Genomic DNA, 22,676 nt, shown 5'->3' with positions numbered 1-22,676 from the left:
TGGTTAATTTTACTAGAATATATTTTGGTGTTGGTTATTTTGGGTCAATATTCTTAGGTATGTGATTTGCCCTTTCATTATATGACTTTAGATGTTTTTATCAGAGAAGTTTTCCCCAATTATTGTTTTATTCCCTTGCTTTATTTTTCCTTTTTAGGACTCCTATTATATGTATGTTGGATGTTCTTTAACTATTTTCAGTATTTGCCATTTTTTTCTAATTTTTTGTCTTTTTCATTTTTTAATTTAAATTTTTTTCCTCTTTTTAATATTCTCTTTTGCTTACACAAAGTTATCTGTAGTTTATTAATTCCTTATTTCTTCTAGTTTAGTCTTTTTTTTTGAATTGGTTTTTTTCTTTTATTTCTTGTTGTTTCCTGAGTTTTATCACCTAAGCTCTGAATGAATAATTCCGGGGGTTGTTCTAATTCTAATTTATGGTGTACTTTTGTATTGTGTATAACTTTTTAAAATCTTTTCAGCTTGTTTTGAAGTAGTGGTTTATAGCATTTACCTGTTCTGTTGGCAAGTCTTTGTGGTATGTTTTCATTGTCTTCAGAGATTTATTTTATTCCTATTCACTTTTTTTCTCACAATAACTTTGTATCAGATATCAGTTCTACCATTTTCTTTTACTAATTTTTTATACTCATTTTTATGTGAAGTTAATTAGCCTTTCTAAATACACAGAGATCCTGCTCCAGTTTTTGGGTAATGTTTGAAAATCTATCACCTTGCTTTATAAGCTCTCTCTCTTTTCTCCTTCCTCACTTCATCTGGAGTTTCTTATTTCTTTTACTGCCCCTGTCCTCTTCAGTATGGGTCCTGTTCCTAGCAGGTTCTTGGTGTGGCTTTTGCTCTGGATGGGAGTTTTGACTGATTAGTTTTGAGCATTTTAGTGCCGGAGTTTCTATGCCCTTAGGAGTTTATTGTGGACCCTGTCACTCACATGCTACAATAGGAGCAGAACTCATTCTTTTTTACATACTTTTCTCAGTTTTGCCTGATGTGTTGTAATACAGAAAGTCCCTGTTGGTTATTTTGGAGTTCTTTTGTTCTGTGGACTGGCAAATGCCCTGTTACTGTGCTCTACTTCTTCCCACACAGATGGTAAAACCCACATAAATCTTGTAGCTTTATTGGTGGTTCATCCCCATCTTCTGGTCCTTTGGGATTTTGTGCATGAGGTTTTGATTTTGCTATCTAATTGCTCAGATTTTATAAGGGAATTGGCAGAGATTTAAAATTTTAGCTGCTGTCACATCCTTCTTCCCAGAATTCTTACAAAATTTTTGAGAATTTTTGTGAACCACTAACCTCTAGACCATGCTGGCTTCTGCTCTCAAAGTTAACATTATGTTGCATTAAATACAAACTAAATATAGTTGAAAATTAACTATATAACATATATTATACTTGTTAATAACTAATAGGTTGCTGTCTAAGAGCCTTTCTGCATCATCTACAACTAGATATTATAAAAAAAATTTCTTATGTCTTTGGTGACCTCTTGAATGCATTAGCTAGGGAAAAGATATGGTAGAAAGAAGTGTGTGTGTATACACACACTTATATACTTATATACATACGTACATATATACACTTATATACATGTATAACTGCATATATGATATAAATAATAAACAACTATATGTTTACAAATTTGCCAACACTGCTAGGATCTTTAAAAAATATATATAATAGCCTTACTGAGATATAATTCGCATATGTATAATTCATTCTTTTAAAGTATACCATTCAGTGGGTTTTAGTACATTCACAGTTGTGCAACCATTGCAGCAAACAATTTTAGAACACTTTCTTAATCTTAGAAAGAAACCCTATACTCATTAGCAGTTAATCCTCATTTGTCCCCAATTCCACCCTTTCCTCCCCACTAGCCCTTGGCAGTGACTAATATACTTTATTCTGTGTACATTTGCCTATTTTATACATTTCATATAAATAGAATCATACAATATTTCTGACTGTTTTTTTAACTAAGCATGTTTTCAAATTCATCTGTGTTGTAGCATATATCAGCTTCATTTTTTCCCCAAATTTTTAAAAAAAGATTTTATTTATTTATTTCAGAGAGAGAGAGAGAGAGCACGCCTGTGCATGCACAAGTGGGGGGAGGGGCAGAGGGAGAAGCAGACGCCCTGCTCAGCAGGGAGCCCATTGTGAGGCTGGATCCCAGGACCCTGGAGTCATGACAAGAGCTGAAAGCAGATGCTTAACTGACTGAGCCACCCAGGTGCCCCCTCTTCCCCAAACCTTTACTTAAATTCTAGTTAGTTAATATACAGTGCAATATTGGTTTTAAGAATGGAGTTCAGTGGTTCATCACTTACATATAACACCCAGTGCTCATCATAACAAGTGGCCTCCTTAATACCCATTACCCATCTAGCCCATCCCCCACCCACCTGCCTCCATCAACCCTCAGTTTGTTCTCTATCATTAAGAGTCTCTTATGGTTTGTTTCCCTCTCTCTTTTTTTTCCTCCCCCTCCCATCTGTTCTCTTGTTTTGTTTCTTAAATTCTACATATAAGTGAAATCATATGGTGTTTGTCTTTCTCTGACTGCTTTCACTTAGCATAATACACTCTAGCTCCATGTTTTACCATGTTGTTGCAAATGGTAAGATTTTATTCTTTTTGATGGCTGAGTAATATTCCATTATAGATTAGATAGATAGATAGATAGATAGATAGATAGATAGATAGATAGATAGATAGATAGACAGACCACATCTTCTTTATCCTTCATCAGTCGATGGACATTTGGGCTCTTTCCATACTTTGGCTATTGTTAATAATGCTGCTGTAAACATCGGGGTGCATGTACCCCTTTGAATCTGTATTTTTGTATCCTTTGGGTAAACACCTAATAGTGCAATTGCTGGATCGTAGAGTAGTTCTATTTTTAACTTTTTGAGGAAGCTCCGTACTGTTTTCCAGAATGGCTGCACCAGTTTGCATTCCTATCAAGAGTGCAGGAGGGTTCCCCTTTTTCTGAATCCTCACCAACACCTGTTGTTTCTTGTGTTGTTAATTTTAGCTTTCTGACAGGTGTAACCATCATGGTTTTGATTTGTATTTCCCTGATGACGAGTGATGTTGAGCGTCTTTTCATATGTCTGTTAGCCATTTGTGTATCTTCTTTGGAAAAAATGTTGTCTTTAGAAGACTTCTTTGGATAAATGTCTATTCATGTCTTCTGCCCATTTCTTAACTGGATTATCGGTCTTTTGGGTGTTGAGTTTGATAAGTTCTTTATAGATTTTGGATACTAACCCTTTATCAGATATGTCATTTGCAATTATCTTCTCCCATTCCATAGTTTTAGTTTTTTGCCTTTTAGTTTTGTTGATTGTTTCCATAGTACTTCATTTCTTTTTATTGTTGAATAATATTCCATTGTATGGGCATACCACATTTTATCCATTCATCAACTGATGAACATTTGGAGTGTTTCCAATGTTTTTCTATTATGAACAATGCTATTGTGAACATTTCTGAACCAGTTTTTGTGTAGATGTGTGTTTTTATTTCTCTTGGGTATATGTCTTTTTCAGATGTATGATTTCCTAAATATGTTCTCCCTTTCTGTGGATTGTCTTCTTACTTTACTAATAATATAATAATATTCCTTGAAGGGACAAAGTTTTTAATTTTTTTTAAAGATTTTATTTATTTAATTGACAGAGAGAGAGACAGTGTGAGAGGGAACACAAGCAGGGGGAGTGGGAGAGGGAGAGGCAGGCTTCCAGCCGGGCAGGGAGCCTGATGGAAGGCTCGATCCCAGGACCCCGGGATCATGACCTGAGCTGAAGGCAGTCGCTTAACCAACTGAGCCACCCAGGCGCCCCCAAAGTTTTTAATTTTGATGAAGTCTAGTTTCTCTATTTTTCTTTGTCACCTGTACTTTTATCTAAAAATGTTTTGCCTGACTCAAGGTCACAAAGATGTATTCCTATCTTTTCTTCTAGGAAGAAATTTTTCTTTACTTCTGTATTTTCTTCACACACACATTTAGGTGTATGATCTGTTTTAAGCTAATTTTTGTATATGGTCTAACAAAGGGGTCCAAATTCATTTTTTTGCATGTGGATATTCACTTGTCCCAGCACCATTTGTTGACCCACATTTTCTGATATGTAGTACATTCATTTTTCTTCAGTTCTACTTTTTCATTTCTATTATGATTATTTCTTTGGTATACGAGTTGTCTCAGTTTTTTTTCCTAACCCATTTGTGATCTTTCTACTTAAGTTTTTAAACTGGTTTCTTATTTAAATGCATTGTGCTCATTTGTAGAATATATGACTACTTCTTAGAAATTCAAAGAGAATAATATTATGGTTTAGCTATAATGTAGTCAGTGTTTTCATTCCTTGTGTGCCTGAAAGGATGAATATTCACCAGTTGTTGGACATAATGTTATATCTCTTAGATCAAGCTTGATAAATTAGACATTTATATCATTTGTATCCTGGTGATTTTTTTCATCTACCCAATGTTAGTTAATAAATGACATTGCATTGTGTTATATTGAAATGTGTTAAAATTTTCTCCCACCATGGCGAATTTCTCTGTTTCTTCCTTTTAGTTCCTTTTTCTGTGTTTAGTTTTTCTTAAACATTTATTAAAAGATTTTATTTATTTATTTGTGAGAGAGAGAGAGAGCGAGCATGTGCAAGTGGAGGGAGAGAGATAGAGGGAGAGGGAGAAGCAGACTCTCCGCTGATCAGGGACCCTGAGATCATGACCTGAGCTGAAGGCAGATGCTTAACTGACCCAGCCACCCAGTCCCCCCTTATGTTTAGTTTTAACTTAATGGAAAGTTTCAAGCATACACAAAAGAAAGAATAGTGTAATTAATTCCTATTGCCCTCTCATCTTTAACCCTTATGAATGTATATGGCCAATCTTATTTTATATATATTTTATCTACCCTTTCTTTTATGTTCCTCCAGTATTTTAAAGCAAATCCTAGACATAACTGTATTACTGTTTTATAGACTCAATGTTTAGATTTACTCATACATTTACCACAGAATTTGCTCACCATTCCCTTTTACATTTTCACCTATCCGGAAGCATTTTCCTTCTGCCCAAAACCTATATATTACAGTATCCTTTAGTGAAATCTTAGTGGTAAATTTTATCCATTTTTGTTTCTTTGAAATGTTTTTAATCTTGAGCATTTTTAGAAAATAAGTGCAGAATTCAAGTTGACAGTTATTCTTTCTGACCATTTTGAAGGTATTATTTCCATGCCTTTTAGCTGCCATTGTTGTTGAGAAATAGAAAGTCTAATTTCTGTTTCTTTGTAGATAATCTCATTGGCTTTTTTAATGACTCTCTCTTTTTCTTTGGTATTCTGTAGTTTCACCATGATACGACAAATGAAAGTGTGTCATAGGAATTAAATGATAGTATTTTTGAGTTATTAGATTTAACTTCTTAATATTCTAAGTGATGTGGTCTTAAACAGGCATATAAGGGAATATATTTTATTTTAAAAAGCCATATGGTGAAGACTTTTAGAGTACATGATTCTTAATTTTTCAGCTTTATAACTTTCTTCTCAAGATCATGTGTATATACATGATGTAACATGGTATAGTATGCTTTCTGTATCTTTCTACAGCACTGTTGGAGATAATTATGAAAAATGGAAGCACTGCTGGAAATAGCCCTCATTGCCGAAAACCATCAGGTTGTGGTGATCAAAACAAGCCTAATTGTACAAAGGACAGCACATCTGGTAGCGGTGAAAGTGGAAAGGGCTACACCAAAGACCAAGTAGATGGAGTTCTCAGGTAGGGATAAATATGACATATCTCAACTAGAATTGATACTAACGTCATTTTTTAATGTTATAACACCTAAAAAAATGTGTGAACTATAATTCAGTGGAAGAACAAACCCAGAAGAGTTGAACTCTGGGTGTCTTATGCTTTATGTTATTTATCAGATCAGTCTGTAAAGTACCAACTCTATGGAAGGTTCCATCTTTTAAAGTAACTATAAGGCAAAAGTTGCTTCCAGATATTTTTTCTTGGGGAATATTATTTCAATTTTTTGACGCAGTGTAATATTTAGATAACTATATTAGGAGAGGATAATAGAGGAGAAAGAATTGTTTTGTCTTTGTATACAGGAAAGTAGGAGAATTTCATATGAGAGGAAAATTGAGGGCAATAGCAGCAACATGTTCAAATTCACTTGTATTAATGTAGCACAATTTTTTTCTATTTCTTTAAAGACATCTTTATATATATATATATGCAAACATATAATAATGTCCTCTTCTTTTAATATTTTTCATACTCTAATTATTCTGCCTCTGTGTTTTTAGTTTTACCTCATGTTATACTTCTACTTTAAGTAAAAGAATTAGGTAGAGTTGGAAAATTGTGAACTAGATTTTGGGTCTCTGATGTAACTGATTTTATAATTAAGAAAAGCTTTTCTGGAAATAAAATGAACCTTTGAGTATGAAACACTACAGAAAATGCTGTTTTGTTTTCTGCTACAGCTTAGGGAAACTTTATTGATATTTTACTGATGTTGCTCTCTAGCAAGGTTGAAGGACTCTAAACAGTGATTAATCAGATAATTCACATGGAGAATGAATTATATTACAGTGAACTAGCTCAAGTGAAGAGCAGATAAAACTAGATTGTCTTTCTCTTAATGTTTTCTTACCTACTTTTCTTCTGATCTTATTTCCTTTTTTTCCTCATCCTTTTTTCTCCATTGCTTTTTAGTTCATTCTTTTTTTCTTACCATAATTTAGAATTGAAGTCAGTTTATTTTTTTATTTTTTTAAAGATTTTATTTATTTATTTGACAGAGAGAGACACAGCAAGAGCAGGAACACAAGCAGGGGGAGTGGAAGAGGGAGAAGCAGGCTTCCCGCAGAGCAGGGAGCCTGATGCGGGGCTCAATGCCAGGACCCCAGGATCATGACCGGAGCCGAAGGCAGATGCTTAATGACTGAGCCACCCAGGCGCCCCCTAGAATTGAAGTCATTTTAAATAAAATATCAATTGATTTACATTTTTCTTTTTTCCCTACATATTTAGATGCTAAGCTTGATTGTAATATTTTATCTGAGGGTGGCCACAGATGTTGGTGTTGGTGGAAGAAAAGAAAAAAAAGACTACCTAATCATGGTGAAGCCATGCTAAAGGCTATTTGATTAGCATGAATGGTAGTGAAGCACTTTTGGGATATAACTTTGCTAACTACTTTTATAACTAGTATTGTGTGATTGAGAGTTGGCTGACTATGTGAGATAGGTGAATGAATAAATGAGAGACTTCCTTTTGAATTTCTTCAAGAAAAAGCTTTAATTAAATGGTGTAGTGAAATGTGTTCCAGAAAACCACATCTATTTGAAAACAAATTGTATTTTCTTGTAGAATTGACTTTCTATTGGGAGAATGTGTTCTTAATGAAAGACCTAAATAAAGTTAATTGCATTATATGTGATTTCTGTTTAGAAGCATTTTGTGATTAAAGAAAAGACTATAGAACTACTTATGTATTTTGGAAATATCACCAAAGAATAGAGTTGAAAGTTTTGGAGAATAGGTATGCCCTAAATCTGGTGCTATTTTTAAAAAAATTTTTTTTCTTTGTTTCCTCTGTCCTCCCCTTAAAAGGAAAAGAGGAGTAGCTCGAGGTATGGTAGAAATAAGGAACGAAGAGCAGTGCTTTGTTTTACTATCTCTTGGAGTATTTAGGCAGGGTATCTTGAGAATGGAAGAATGAAAGATGATGGTGGGTACAGATACACTTTGTGTATGGCCAGATTTGGAAAGATGGAAACAGGAGATTGAGGGAGTTTCTGTCTGTTGGCTTCTATATTCTCTGGGAAATTGGAGAGGAGGTTATCCTCTGAGAGTTAGAAGAAAAGAGATGAGATTGGAAACTTGAGGAGAGTTGTAAAAGTATGGAAAATTTACAGAGTGGAAAGGCAAAGGGAATGGAAGGATTGCTGGTTAGCTTTGAGGACCCAGCCAAGTTTCAGACCATGAATTCTTATTGGGTATAAGTATTAGCTTAGTAGTACAGCTGTATTAGAAATTGTTTCTCTGGTCAATAATTTTCTTATCCCTTTTTTATTAAATTCAGTTTTTTTTCCTCTGAGGACTAAATGTGATTGGAATGTTCTTTAATAGAATCCCTAAGTTATTCAGAGTACTTAAGTGGATAACTTATATGAGTTGCTTAGCTGAATTATGTAACATTTACTCATTATATTAGCCTTCGTTAGTGTTGCTTTAGTGAGGTAACAGATCACCAGCAAACACTTAGATGCTGTATGTTTTTGCTTTTTGTTTTACCTGTACACAGGGGATTTTTTTGAAGAAAACCATGTTATCTTGTGTTAGCAGGATTATGTAAACAAGTTGCTCAGTGACAATTTGGCTCAATGGGAGAAGCCATGCAATAATACTGCATCCATTGCATAAGTAAGAGCTAGCTTACAATAAGACTGAAGAAAAAGTATAACTTTGTAAAGTTATATTGTAATATTCTGTGTAACTAAACACTATTTTTGAATTGAAATATATTGAAAAATTATTGAGAAGTGTCCTGGATCTAATTTGAAGTTTTTAATTTCTCATTGAAAAAAAAAGCCCATCTTTTATTTTAAAAACTTACAAGATCATTGTAAAGCATTAACTGGGTCATCATTATATTTATCAGTTAGTATAAGTCATTTGAATTATGGGGATTTGATTAGGATTTGATTTAAGCTGTAGTTCTTGAAATGAAATCATTTTACTAAACTTACAAAATAAATAATCCTTTGTCTAAGGAATAAATATTTCCCTAAACACCAGTTAAATTTGGATTCTATTTAAATAATCAGCTATAACGTGCAAAAAAGATGGGACGCCTGGGTGGCTCAGCCAGTTAAGCGTCTGCTTTCGGCCAAGGTCATGATCCCAGGGTCTTGGGATCAAGTGCTGCATCGAGCTCCTTGCTTGGCAGGGAGTCTGTTTCTCCCTCTGCCTCTGCCCCTCTCCCTGTTTGTGTTCTCTTTCTCTCTCTCTGACAAATAAATAAATAAAATCTTTAAAAAAAAAAAACAAAACAAAACAGGAGTGCCTGGGTGGCTCAGTTGGTTAAGCAACTGCCTTTGGCTCAGGTCATGATCCTGGAGTCCCAGGATTGAGTCCCGCATCGGGCTCCCTGCTCAGCGGGGAGTCTGCTTCTCCCTCTGACCTCCTTCCCTCTCGTGCTCTCTCTCTACCATATTCTCTCTCTCAATAAATAAAAATCTTTAAAAAATAAAAATTAAAAAAAAAACATGCAAAAAAGAATTGAAAAAGGACCTTCCTGTCCTATCCACTATGCTTTCATTCACGTAAAGGAAGACATAGGGACTGAACTAGATGTATTTCTCCATTGTTGAGCTTGAAGTCAGTCTTTCTGGACTGGTTGTACGATATTTCCTTCTGGGGTAGGTAATAGGTTACCTCTTTTTAATTCATTTTCTTTTTTATCTCTTTTAAAAAAATTCTTTGGTGAAGATGGAGAAGAAGGTTTGAATCTTTCAGTAGGGAGTGAACTGTAGAAACTATGACAAATGCATTTAATTGGTGAAGGAATGATGAATAAAAATATGAATTAAAATAAATATATGAATGGTAATTTTTGATTCAGGTGTGAAAAATTAGGTAAATGAGTATATCTGGAGCATTACTTGAGATACATAGTGGTCTTCAGCTGGTACATTGGTGATGTCAACTTTATACCTCTCTGCTGGCTTCCCCGTCTTTGTGACAATTCTTAGCTTTATGACCCATTTCTAGAGGATTGTGAATTCCAACCTCTAATTTCCCTACAGTATCCAACAGTCCTCTCTTGGGCTGCCTTTTTCTATTGCCTAGCCTTTTATGCTCAGGAAATCTTGACAATTTTGGAGGGTTAATCTGGTATATAATTAATCATCTTATGCATACAAACCAAGTAATAATGACTTTAGGATTGTTTAGTGTTTTATCACTTCCTTTTGTTTTCTGCATTCAGATACTATCTATCATACTCATAGCTCTATTCCTTGTCCTACAGTCTGTTCTCCTCTATTCCAAATTGACTTTTGGTGCCAACTACATTTTTATTATAGCACTTACCACCTTTGACTTTTAGATCCTAACCATTTCTGCCCTTACATTGGACTTAGTCATCCATCTGTCCATTCATCATCCACCCATTCAACAGATATGGTGAACAAGACATAATCCTTGCCTTCAAGTGGCCTGTAGTCTAGAAGAGTAGTCAGACAAGGTAGCTGCAGTACACTGTGGTAGTTGCTGGGAGAGGGCTGACGTCCAGGGGGCTTTGCGGGGGATATAAGAGGAACGCCAAACCTAGTCTTGAGGAATTTGAGTTCTTGAGAAAAGGAAAAGCTAAGTTGAGGTCTGAAGAAATTGTAGAAACTAACTAAGCAAGAAAGGAGGCAGAGAAGGCATGTTTTGGGCACCAAAACCAACATTTGAAAATACCTACAAGAGAAGAGTCCATTTAAACACTGGAAAAGCAACAGAAAGGAAGAGCTGGGTTACTCTGGTATCTGAAGGACTCCTTTTCCTTGTTCTGATTCTGAGATAACAGGATTTTCAAGTCAGACAGACTGAGGTTTGAATCCTTACTTGTGAGACCTTTCCTAATTATCCTATTTAGAAAGCTGGCCTCCCTGTCCATTCTCTTGTCTCCTTTGTCATTTTAGTTTTCTCTGAATATTTACCACCGTATGATGTACTTTTTATTTTACTTGTATAATTTGTCCATTGCTCATCCCTCTCCCAATTGTAAATTTAGTGTGAACAGGGTTTTTTTTTTTTTGACTGTTTTATTCACCATACCATCTGAAACTGTCTAGCAGAAAGTAGATGATCTGTAAATTTTTGTTGAAGAAATAAATTTCAGTTCCCATCTATTACTTGGTTATAGGACTTAACCATTTCCAGCCTCAATTTTCTCATTGGTTAGATGAGGAGTAAATGAGACAATTTGTATAAAATAACCAACATAATAAGATTCTGCAACTCTCTGTTGTGAAATCTTTGTAGACTAGATGTAGTTTGGAATTCAGAACTGTTCATATTTTAGAAAGGTAATAAGGGGCATATATTATACATAACATAGTAACACTTAACATCTGGCGAGCAGCCCATTACTTAATAGTAACATTTCCGCAGCAACATGGAGAAATATTCACACTTAAATGGGATAAATGAAAACTCTAGCAGCTTCACACCCATTCAGGTCAAATTTTGCCTCTAAAAGAGTTCAAGTCAGGTTTTTGCAGTCAAATTATAGAATAACTTTCATTTTTCAGAGCTTTATGGATATTGGAACATGGATATGTGATTGTGGACCTTGCCTGACACACAGTAGGTGTTCTATAAATGTCCCCTTTCCCTTTTTCTCTATCACACAGTTTCTAAATATATCTGGGAGAGTGGGTCTCTACAAAGGCAGGAATCATTCTGTTTTATTCACTAATATATGTCAAGTGCCCAGAGCACTGTCTATGACATAATTGGTGCTCCATAAATATTGTTGATTAAATAAAGGAAATATCATGTTTATGAAATAATTGACTGTTGACTGTTAATATTTATTAAGTATCTAAAGTAGGAAAATCCAATTTTAATTATTATTTTTTTAAAGATTTTATTTATTTATTTGACAGAGAGAGAGAGACAGCGAGAGAGGGAACACAGCAGTGGGAGTGGGAGAGGGAAAAGCAGGCTTCCCATGGAGCAGGGAGCCTGATGCGGGGCTCGATCCCAGGACCCTGGGATCATTACCTGAGCCGAAGGCAGACGCCCAACGACTGAGCCACCCAGGCGCCCCCCATTTTTAATTATTACCATAAAGAAGACTGCATAACAGATTTTTGTTGATATGTGATTATAAAAAAATTTCTATAATCTTAAACCTGTCTTTTTTTTTTAACTTTGTTCATTTAACAAATGTTGAATGTTTTCATTATAAAAAGAGAGCTAAGGCTCATTTATTCCAGAAATATTTACTGAGAACCTATCCTATACCAAGCACTATCATGGCTTATAGTTTCAGTAGTAAAATAAGATCAGTCTTGTCTTGTTCCTTTGAGAACTTTGAGTCACTGCAATTCTTCAGCTGCCGGTGAACAATTATGCCTTAGATCTTTTCTCCTGTTACTACCTTAAGCCACTCACCCATGGAATACATCTAAGGTCGTAAAGTACTCTACAGAAAATGTTTAAAATGTTACTGTATTTTAGTGAAGGAAAAGTATTTAGGTTTTAGGAGAATATTAGCATTTAGAAGTATTAATTTTCTCTGCTCCATTCAAGTATTTTTTTTTCTTAATATACTTCAAAGACTCTGGGCCTAAATCCGTTAACATCTTTAATTAGCTATATAAGTAATCTTTAGAAGCATGCTAATCATAATGAAAATTGGGTGTAACAAGCATTTTTGAGTCCTGTGATATTTATTATTATGAGATTTTCTTTTTCTTAGACTGACAGACAAGTTCTCGTTAGTATAGCAGAGCTGAGTTAACTTGCCTTGGCATTTAAACCATAGGTTACTTGTAATTGTTTTACATGCACTAAACTGTTGCTTTGATATTTGGTAGGTCTACGTTATGTGACAACAAAAATCTTGGAATGCAATGCGTATTAATTAATCTTTAGCTACGACATACTGTAACATACTTGTGAAGAGTTCTGGAATTTCTCTGTGCACTTAAGAGTACTGTACAATTGTTCTTGTCCTCTCATTTTAGTTTCAGTGTGTGCTCTGTCCTTCATCCATGATTGTTATGGGCTTTGCTTTACTTCTCTAGTTGTGATAAAAAGCACCAAGGACATTCTCATGGTCAACTCTCCTTAGACTGGAAAGAGGTTAAAAAATGGTCTGTGGTCAAAAAAGAGAATGAAGCAATAACCTTTAATGGGATAAGCTATCATTTGACACTGAGAAAACAATCCACAGTTCTTTCTACTCTTCTAATAAATAAAAAATGAGAGATATTATTACATGAAGTTCTTCCTTGAAATTTACATTATAACACACTCTTTTGTTTACAGCATAAACAAATGTAAAAATTACTATGAAGTACTTGGAGTTACCAAAGATGCTGGTGATGAAGATTTGAAAAAAGCTTATAGAAAGCTTGCTTTGAAGTTTCATCCAGACAAAAACCATGCACCTGGAGCAACAGATGCTTTTAAAAGTAAAGTAAACCTTTTAAAGCAATTGTACTAAGCTCTTTTTAGAATCCACTTTACAATGTTTTAGAATATTAAATTCTGCCTTTAGACTGGTACATTTAGAAGCCAGCATAAGTAAGGTCCTCAAAATCCTTTAAAATTTTACTATTAATTATGCCAAGAGACAAACAAATGCACTGTGGCTTCACAAAAGCAAAATGCCAGTTTTGGCAAAGTCCTAAGTAACTTTTCTAGATAATCATGTGTACTTTCTAGTTTACCACACACTAGTAGTGTGGTGATTATACATGAGCTTCTAAACTAAAACAAAATATAGCTTTTGCAAGTTTTTAGGGTAATAGAGACTGTCTAGAATTGGGAAATTGCTTGGAATTTTCTGCTTGTGTTCTTATATTTCTGTTAACTGGCCAACTTTTGCATTTTCTTATATGTGGTTCTAACTAATGTGACGTTTTTTCTTTTTAAGAATTAGTTTCTTTGGGCGCCTGGCTGGCTTAGTCAGTGGAGCATGCAGCTCTTGATCTCAGGGTCATGAGTTTGAGCCCCACATTGGGTGTAGAGCTTACTTTAAAAAAAAAAAAAGAATTCGTTTTTTTCCTTTTGCCTCCTATTTATTTTTCTTCATTTTCTTTCTTAATATTATTTCAGGGTTGGGTTTTGTTTTGTTTTGTTTTTTGCCAATTTAGTAAATACATGTCAGAGAGTTGATTTTTTATAATTTTGTATTTTATTACATACAATTTATTCATAATAGTTAATTTCTAATTCATAGGAAAATGCTTATATTTGTGATTGTTCCTTCTTTTGAATTTGGCACTTACAGAGCCAACATACAATGTTTGCAGTGAAATGTTGGGGTCTTGGAATAACAGGAAGGAGATACTCATTTTTAAAATGCTCCTGGGGCATCTGGGTGGCTCAATCAGTTAGGCATCTGACTTTTGACTTCAGCTCAGCTCATGATCCAGGGTCCTCAGATGTAGCCCCGCATCTGGCTCTGCATTGGATGTGAAACGTGCTTAAGATTCTCTCTCTGCCAGCCTCTTCCTCTGCCCCTCCCCCCACCTCACGCACTCTTTTTCTCTAAAAAAAAATAAAATAAAATGCTCTTAAAGGTATATGATTTCATTGGTCTTTCACAAAATAATGTTTAAATTGTTTCCAAAACAGTTTTATATCTTGAAGGAAGTTGCCAACTAAAATATATTCAGGCAATTATTAATATGTTTCAATTAAAGCAACTGCCAAGTGGTGCTGGTGAAAGTAAAATATCACTGTGATAGTGAGAGCCTTCTCTATTTGTTTCCTTAAGTTAAAAGTGGCATGGTGAAAGTACAGAAAATGTTTCTTTACTCAAAAACACTAATTTTAGCACATTCCCCCAAAAGTTAAAAAAAATTTTTTTTACATTATGAATTAAAATCATTTAATTTAAAATTGTTGGTGTTTTTAAATAGTGAAAAACATTTCGGCAGTGAGTTTTTGCATATTTGTGATTTGCTAAGTGATTTTGGTATTAATTCTCCATTAATGTTAAAAATGTTAAACTGCTTTCTCTGACTTCTGTATTGAAGTCATTTAGCATTATTAGTCTTGGAATAACAGTAAGTGGACTTCCCAATATTTTTACATCCTATGTATTTTGAAGAGGTGAGCAGCATAAATGTCACGCCAGCTAGATATTCAGACGGGGCTTTACAAAGGTGATTACACTTTGATGTGGTACATTTCAGAGTGTAATGCTCTACTTTGCACACTAGAAACTTAATATTTATCAACATGCTGGGAGGTAGTTCATCTCTAGAGAAGAGGCTCACATTATTCAATACACAGGAGGTTATCTATAAATCAGAATGCCAATTTATTAATCCCAAAGAGGATCAGAATAGGGAGTTGGTTGATGAGCCCATTTTTCATTGAGTGGAAACTACATAGAAAACTAGATTGTAATCCACAGATGCTTGGTGAGCAAAGGTAGTTAATTAGAAAATATTACAGTTAGTGTCATCATTCAGAAATGGCAGGTTTCATTTATTCAGCTCACAGAGTCTTTTCTTTATCTTTTGAATCATTTTATTTTTAACCAATTGATCCTAACATCTGTTTTTGGGATACCAAGCTGTTTATTTTAAGCAAATACTATAGTTTTTTTTTCTTTTGTATGAAAATTAAGTATAGATTGATTGCTCTGTAACTACCAAAACACTTTTTACAGAAGATGGAAACCATTTGCTTTTTATTTCTTCCAAGAATAGAAAAAGAGAAGGTAATTGGTTTAAGGAATTAAATTACATAGAAGAGATATTTTCATTTGTGTGTGTGTTTGTTTTGTTTTGTTCTTTAAGTAAGCTCAGTGCCCAAAGTGGAGCTTGAACTCACAATCAAGAGTCATGTGAAAAAAAAAAAAAAATTGCTGAGCCAGCCAGGTGTCTTTTCATTTATGTGTTTTGTAAAGATTTAAAAATTAAGAGGTTGCTATCAAGGAAGATAGACTAAATGAACTCTTAAGTTCATGTGGCTGCTTGTTCTTTAAAGTTAAGGTTGTAACTCAGGTTTCTCAAAGCAGGGAATATTTTATTTACATCTAGAGAGTGACTTGCACAGTATATATGAACATACTTTTAAAAAATATTTGAATGAAATGGATCCCTTTCCTTCTGTCTGACATGGATGTCTTCAAAATATACCTGGTTTCCTTTATCTTCAAAGACAAATACTTCAAAGTATTTCAGAGACCATTTGAAGAGTACGTGTGCCTATTGACATACACGTGAGAGTAATAAGGGGCGTGGTTTAGCTGTTTACGTGTTTACTTGATAAAAATGGATCAGATGCTATTACCTGTGTTAGGTCTGGTAGTTCAATATTCTTAACATCTGGGCTAGTTTTTATAGAGAAATACAACAAGAGCATATGAGATATCCTCTTACTCAAAGAATTTGTAATTCAGTAAGGAGAGAAAGTATCACACAGAATATTTGGAATAATAGTAATTCCTAACATTTGATAAGCATTTTATAGTTTTTCATTCCTATTTTTTCATTTAATGCTTATTAAAATCTTATGACATAGTCAGGGGACTAGTGTCATCTGCCTTTCCCCAGTAAGAAAATTGAGGCTCAGAGAGATTAACTGGTTTACCCAAGATCTCCCAGAAGACTGAATATAATTAAATACCAAAACATTGAATAAAGATGTTGGAAGAAAAGTCAGGAGGATAAAGTAGATTATAATCAGAGTAATTAGAGAAGCCTTCATATAATAGGTGAGAATTAAGAGTTTTCTGGACATGAGTATGATTAGAGAAAAGAGAAAATGGCAAAAATTTGGGTATGAGAATGAGACAAGTGATCTAAGAATCAATGAGGACTTCCACTTTCAAGAAGATGGAATAGATGTACTTTTCCTTATTCCTTGCATAAAATATAATTGAATATTATGTATAAAACAAAACAAACATTAAAAAAAACTTTGAAAGGTGGAAAGAAGAAGGTAGATGAGCTAGGGACCTTGGGACCCAAAGAACTACATGGCAGTAAGTTGCTTGGGTTTTCATTTTGCTTTTTATATCTTAGACTAGGTGCTGGAGAAGCAGACAGCCCAGAAATACCAATAAGCACAGATAAACAATCCCCAAGAAAAGCCTACTTTCTCTAGCTAAACACCCAGGAAGGGGGCAACCTAGTAAGACAGAAAATTTTTAAGCAATAACCATCCAATATAGCCAAATATCAAAGAAAAAAACTGTGGTCCCATCCCACCCACCCCCACATCAGCAAAGGCTGAATAAAGAACATAACCTGTCACCCTCTCTGGGCTGCAATAAGATGCTTTGACATGCCTACCTTCTTTACTGGGGCTGTAACAGAGATGATCAAGTAGGGAGTGGGTGCTTCTGCTTGACAGTAATAAGGTGTCCCTTCCCCCCCCCCCCCCCACTGGGGAAGTGTCATAAGTGGCCTAGTGGAGAATTAGGACTTTTACCACTATTTAGAGGTAAACAAAGCCATATCCTTGTGGTGTCAGTGAAGCTTCCTGGGGGGCAGTAATGCAGCACCCCTACCTACTCTTTCCAGCCACAGAGATGTCATTGGAGACTTGATGGGAGACTAGGAATCTCATCCCTGCTCAGCAGTAATGAGGAGCTCCTCCTTTCAGATGTCATCAGAGGCCAAGGGGGAAACCTGAACTTTTATTCCCATCTGGAAGTAACAAGGTGGTATTTCCTCTTCCTGTACCAGAATAATGTCAGAGGAGGACAATTAAGAAACAGGAGTTTTAGCTAGGTCCAGAGTCTCATAAGGTAATAGCTCAAATGACCGCATTTCAGTAGAAAATCACTTGCATACTGAGAATGAGGAAAACCTCAAACTAAATATAAAAAGTCATAGATGTCTACATGGAGATCACAGAGAAGTTAGAAGTGTCTAACAAAGATATTAAAGCATCCATCATAAAAATGCTTCAATGATGAATTACAAATATGCTTTAAGTAAATTTTGAAAAATAAGAGTCTCAGGGGACACCTGGGTGGCTCAGTTGGTTAGGCAGCTCCCTTCGGCTCAGGTCATGATCCCAGGGTCCTGGGATTGAGTCCCACATAGGGCTCCCTGTTCAGTGGGGAGTCTGCTTCTCCCTCTGCCTGCCACTTCCCCTGCTTGTGCTCTTTCGCTCTCTCTCTCTCTCTGACAAATAAATAAAAATCTTAAAAAAAAGAAAAAGAAAAATAAGAGTCTCAGTAATGAAATAGAAAATCTGAGCAAATAAAAGGTATAAAGAATCAGATGGAAATTTTACAACTTAAAAATACAAAAACCAAAATAAAATCTAGCAATGAATGGAATAAACAGGAAAATGACAGAGGAAAGAATCAGTGAACTGGAAAATAGAAAAATAGACATTATCTAATCTGAACAGCTCCAGGGGCAAGTGGGACTATGATAAGATTTAGTGTTTATATCATTAAGGTCTTAAAAGGAGAGGAAGAAGAGAGTATAGCTGGAAAAGTATGCAAAAATAAGTAAATAAAGATTGGATACTTCCTGTACTTGGTAAAAGAAATAAGCTTACATAATTCAAGAAGTTGAGTGAACCCCAAATAGATAAACCCAAAAAAATCCACACCAAGACACATCATAGTCAAACTTCTGAAAACTAAAGACAAAAAGAAAATTTTTAAAGAAGCAAAAGAGAAATGACACCTTACCTACCAGGGAAAAACAATTCAAATGACAGTGAATTTCACATTAGAGACCATGCAGGCCAGGAGACAGTGGCCCATTTTTCAAATACCTTTTGAAAGGAAAGAACTTTTGCCCAGAATTGTATACCCAGCAAAAACATCCTTTGGGAATGAAGGGGAAATCAGGACATTTTCAGATGAAGGAAAAAAGAGAATTTGTTATTTGCACACATACCCTAAAAGAATAGCTAAAGAAAGTTTTCTAACCAAAATAAAACAGTAAAAGAAGAAATCTTGAAATATGAAAAAGGAAGAAAGAATGTGGTAAGCAAAAATATGGGTAAATGCAGTATACTTTGCTTCTCCTCTTGAATTTCTAAGTCGTTTGATATTTGAAGCAAAAATTTTAACATTGTCTGATAATGGTTCTAAATGCATGCCAAGAAAATATATAAGACAATTATGTTATAAATGAAGGATAAAAGAAAGTAAAAAAGTAAGGGTTTCACAGTACACTGGACTAGTAAAATGATGACAGCTGTAGGCTGTGATAAGTTGTGTATGTATAATATAATACCTAGAGCAACCACTAAAAAGTTGTACAAATACACCAGAAAACACTAGATAAATCAAAATGGAATCCTAAAAAATATGTTTAAGTAACTCACAGGAAGTCAGGAAAAAACAGAAAACAAAAAATAAAATGGCAGACATAAACCCTAATTTATCAGTAACTACATTAAATGTAAATGATCTAAATATGCTGATTAAAAGACAGATTGGCAGAGTAATTAAAAAAACATGACTGTGTGTTATCTATAAGAAACTCACTTCATTTATAACAGTATAGACAGGCTGAAGGTAAAGAGATGGAAAAAGATGTATCATGAAAACATTAATTAAAAGAAAGCAAGAGTGGCTATATTAATATTACATAAGGTAGACGTACACTAAAAATGTTACCAGAGAAGGAATTATATTATGATGAAAGGGTCAATCCTTCAAGAAGACGTAACAATATACATGTGTTCACATCAAAAAACATGCAAAATATATAAATCAAAAACTGATAGAACTGAAGAAGAAATAGACAAATTCATAATTATAGTTAGAAACTTCAACACCTCTCTGTCAACAACTGATAGAAGAGCTTGACAGAAAATCAGCAAGAATATGGAAGAATTAAACATCACCCAACAAGATCTAATCAACGTTTATAGAACACTCTATCCAACAACAGGAGACTATAAATTATTTTCAAGTACTCACAGAACATACACTGAGATAGATCATATCTTGGGTCATAAAGTAAACCTCCACCAAGTTAAAAGACTGAAGTCATGCAAAGTGTGTTTTCTGACCACAATGAAATCAAAGTAAACTTAATGACAGAAAGATAATTGGAATATGTCTTATCACTTGGAAACTGGACAACACACTTCTAAGAAATTTATGGGTCAAAGAAGTCTCAAGAAATGTTTAAAATAATACACTAATCTGAATAAAAATGCAACATATCAAAATTTGAGGGGAGCAGCAAAAGCAATGTTGAGAGGAATCATATAACACTAAATGCATATATTAGAAAAGAGGAATGGGCTTAAGTCAGTCATCTAGGCGTCTACCTTATAAGCCTAGAAAAAGAAGAGCAAAATAGACTCAAAGCAAGAGTTTACAGCCCTATAACTGTTAAGTAAATTAAATTAGTAATCAAGAAACTCCCCAAAAAGAAGTCTCCAGGCTCAGATGTCTTTGCTAGAAAATCCTACTAAACTTTTAAAGAAAAATTAAAACTACTCCTACAGTCTCTTCTTGAAAATAAAAGGAAATATTCCCCAATCGATATTATAAAATAACTGTTACCCTGCTATCAAAACCAGTCAAAGACACTACAAAAAAAGAAAACCATAGACCAGTCTTTCATGAAATAAACCCAGATTTTCTTAACAGGATAATTAGAATTCAGTAATATATATATATCAAGTAGAGTTTATTCCAAGGTTGCAAAGCTGGTTCACTATTTGAATATCAGTCAGTGTGATCCACTATATTAATAGGCTAAAGAAGAAAAATCTCATGATTGTATCCATCAATGCAGTAAAAGCATTTGAAAAATGTCACCATTCATTCATGATAAAACTAGCAGAAAAAAAAAAAAAAAAAACCTGACGGATAAATAGGAATAGAAAGGCATTGCCTCAAATTGATAAAAGAGCAACTATAGAAAATACTATACTTAATGGTAAGAGACTAAACGCTATCCCCCTAAGATTGAGAACAAAGTAAGAATGTTTCCTTTCATCACATTTATTCAGTATAGTGTTGGCAATTCCAATCAGTGCATTAAGATGAAAAAAGGAAAAGACACAGAAAGGAAGAGATAAAACTATCCCTGCTTACAAATGATATAATAATGTATAAAATCCCAAGGAATGCATCTTCCCCCCCTAAATTTTTGGAATCAATAAATATATTCTGTAATATTTTAGGATACAAGGTAAGTGTACAAACATTAATTTTTATATTTAGAAATATTTAGGACATTTCTGTATACTAGCAGTGAATATATAGACAGAAACTAAAAAAGCATTACCGTTTATAATCACACATATACACACAAGAAATACTTAGTTGTAAATGTAACAGCCCTTGTACAGGATTTTTATGCTGAATGCTGTAGAATACTAGTGAAAGAAATCAGAGAAGATCTAAATAAATGGAACAATATATCATGTTCATGGATTGGACAGCATAGTAAAGATGAGTGTCCTCACGTGTCAAGTGTCCTCAAATTGATCTTCATATTTAATATAATTCCTGTCAAAATCCTAGGAAGACTTTTTTGTAGATAAAAGCAAGTTTATTCTAGAACTCAGAAGGAAAGATAAAGAACCTGAATAAATAAAAACAATTTATTAAAAGAATGGAGTAGGAGTCATCAGTTTACCTGATTTCAGGACTGACTTTATAGCTACGGTTATCAAAACATATAGTATTGGCAGAGGGATAGACAAATAGATTGATGAAACAGAATAGGGAACCCAGATATGGACCCATACAAATATACCCAACTGATTTTTGACATAGGTGCAAAAGCAATTTAATAGAGGAAGGATAGACTTTTCAGCAAATGGTTTTAGAACAGTTAAGATATTCATAGGTGAAAAAAGTTAACCTTGACCTAAATCTTATGCTTTTTACAAGAATGAACTTGAAATGAATCATGACATATAAAACACTTTTTAACTCTTAGCAAAAATCATGGGAACAAATCTTTAGGAGGAAATCTTTAGGATCTTGAGCTAGACAATAATTTCTTATACTTAACACTAAAAGCACAATTCATAAAAGGAAAGTTGATAAGTTCGATTTCATCAAAATTTTTTTGGTTTGCTCTGCATAGACCTTATGAAGAGGATGAAAAGACAAGTAACAGAGTGGGAGAGAATATTTGCCAAACACATATCTGAAAAGGACTAGTATCTGGAATATATAAAGAACTCCCCAAACTGAAAATTTAAAAAACAGACAATTCAGTTAGAAAATGAGTAAAAGACATTCCACTGAAGATGACATACAAATGGAAAATAAGCCATGAAAAGATTTTTAACATCATTCATTAACCATTAGATATAATGTAAAGTAAAACCCAATGAGCTATCACTACATACCTATTAAATAGCTAAGATAAAAAATAGCAACAACACCAAATAGCCTGTATGGATGCAGAGAAACTGGATCACTCATACATTATTGATGAGATGTAAAATGACACAGTCACTCTGTAAAACAGTTTAGCAGTTTCTCAAAAAACTAAATATTCAGCTACCATACAACTTAGCAATTACATTCCTGAATATTTATCTTAGAGGTAAAAGTTGATGTTTATACACCTGCACATGAATGTAAATAGCAGTTTTATTCATAATACCAAAAGCTAGAAACAACCCAGATGTTCATTGGGTGAATGGTGAAACAAACAGTGGTAAAATCCATACCATGGAATACTACTCAGCAATAAAAAGGAATGAACTACAGTAGTGCCCCCCCCTTATTTGCAGAGGAAATGTTCCAAAACCCGCAGTGGATTCCTGAAACCACAGATAGTACTGCACCCTATATATACCGTGTTTTTTGCCTATACGTACATACCTATGATAAAGGGTAATTTTTAAATTAGACACAGTAAGATATTAACAATAATAATAAAATATGACAATTACAACAAT

General features: G+C 34.2%; 1 protein-coding gene across 2 annotated transcripts in view; it reads left to right on the top strand.

Moving 5' to 3' along the window:
• DNAJB14 (DnaJ heat shock protein family (Hsp40) member B14) overlaps nt 1-22,676 on the top strand; it is a 47,357-nt gene that overhangs the window by 11,087 nt on the left and 13,594 nt on the right. Inside the window, exons 2-3 of one of the 2 annotated variants that reach the window (XM_027599128.2) lie at nt 5,660-5,831; nt 13,122-13,267. In XM_027599128.2, the coding sequence (XP_027454929.1) occupies nt 5,660-5,831; nt 13,122-13,267 (318 nt within the window). Of the gene's footprint in view, nt 1-5,659; nt 5,832-11,374; nt 11,430-13,121; nt 13,268-22,676 lie in introns of those variants that run through there. The other variant, XM_027599129.2, reaches the window with a different exon arrangement.

Source organism: Zalophus californianus, chromosome 2, assembly GCF_009762305.2.
Source record: "Zalophus californianus isolate mZalCal1 chromosome 2, mZalCal1.pri.v2, whole genome shotgun sequence".
Taxonomy (NCBI): Eukaryota; Metazoa; Chordata; class Mammalia; order Carnivora; family Otariidae; genus Zalophus; species Zalophus californianus.
Note: the sequence above shows the minus strand (reverse complement) of the source record. Positions and strands in the feature narration are given on the sequence as shown.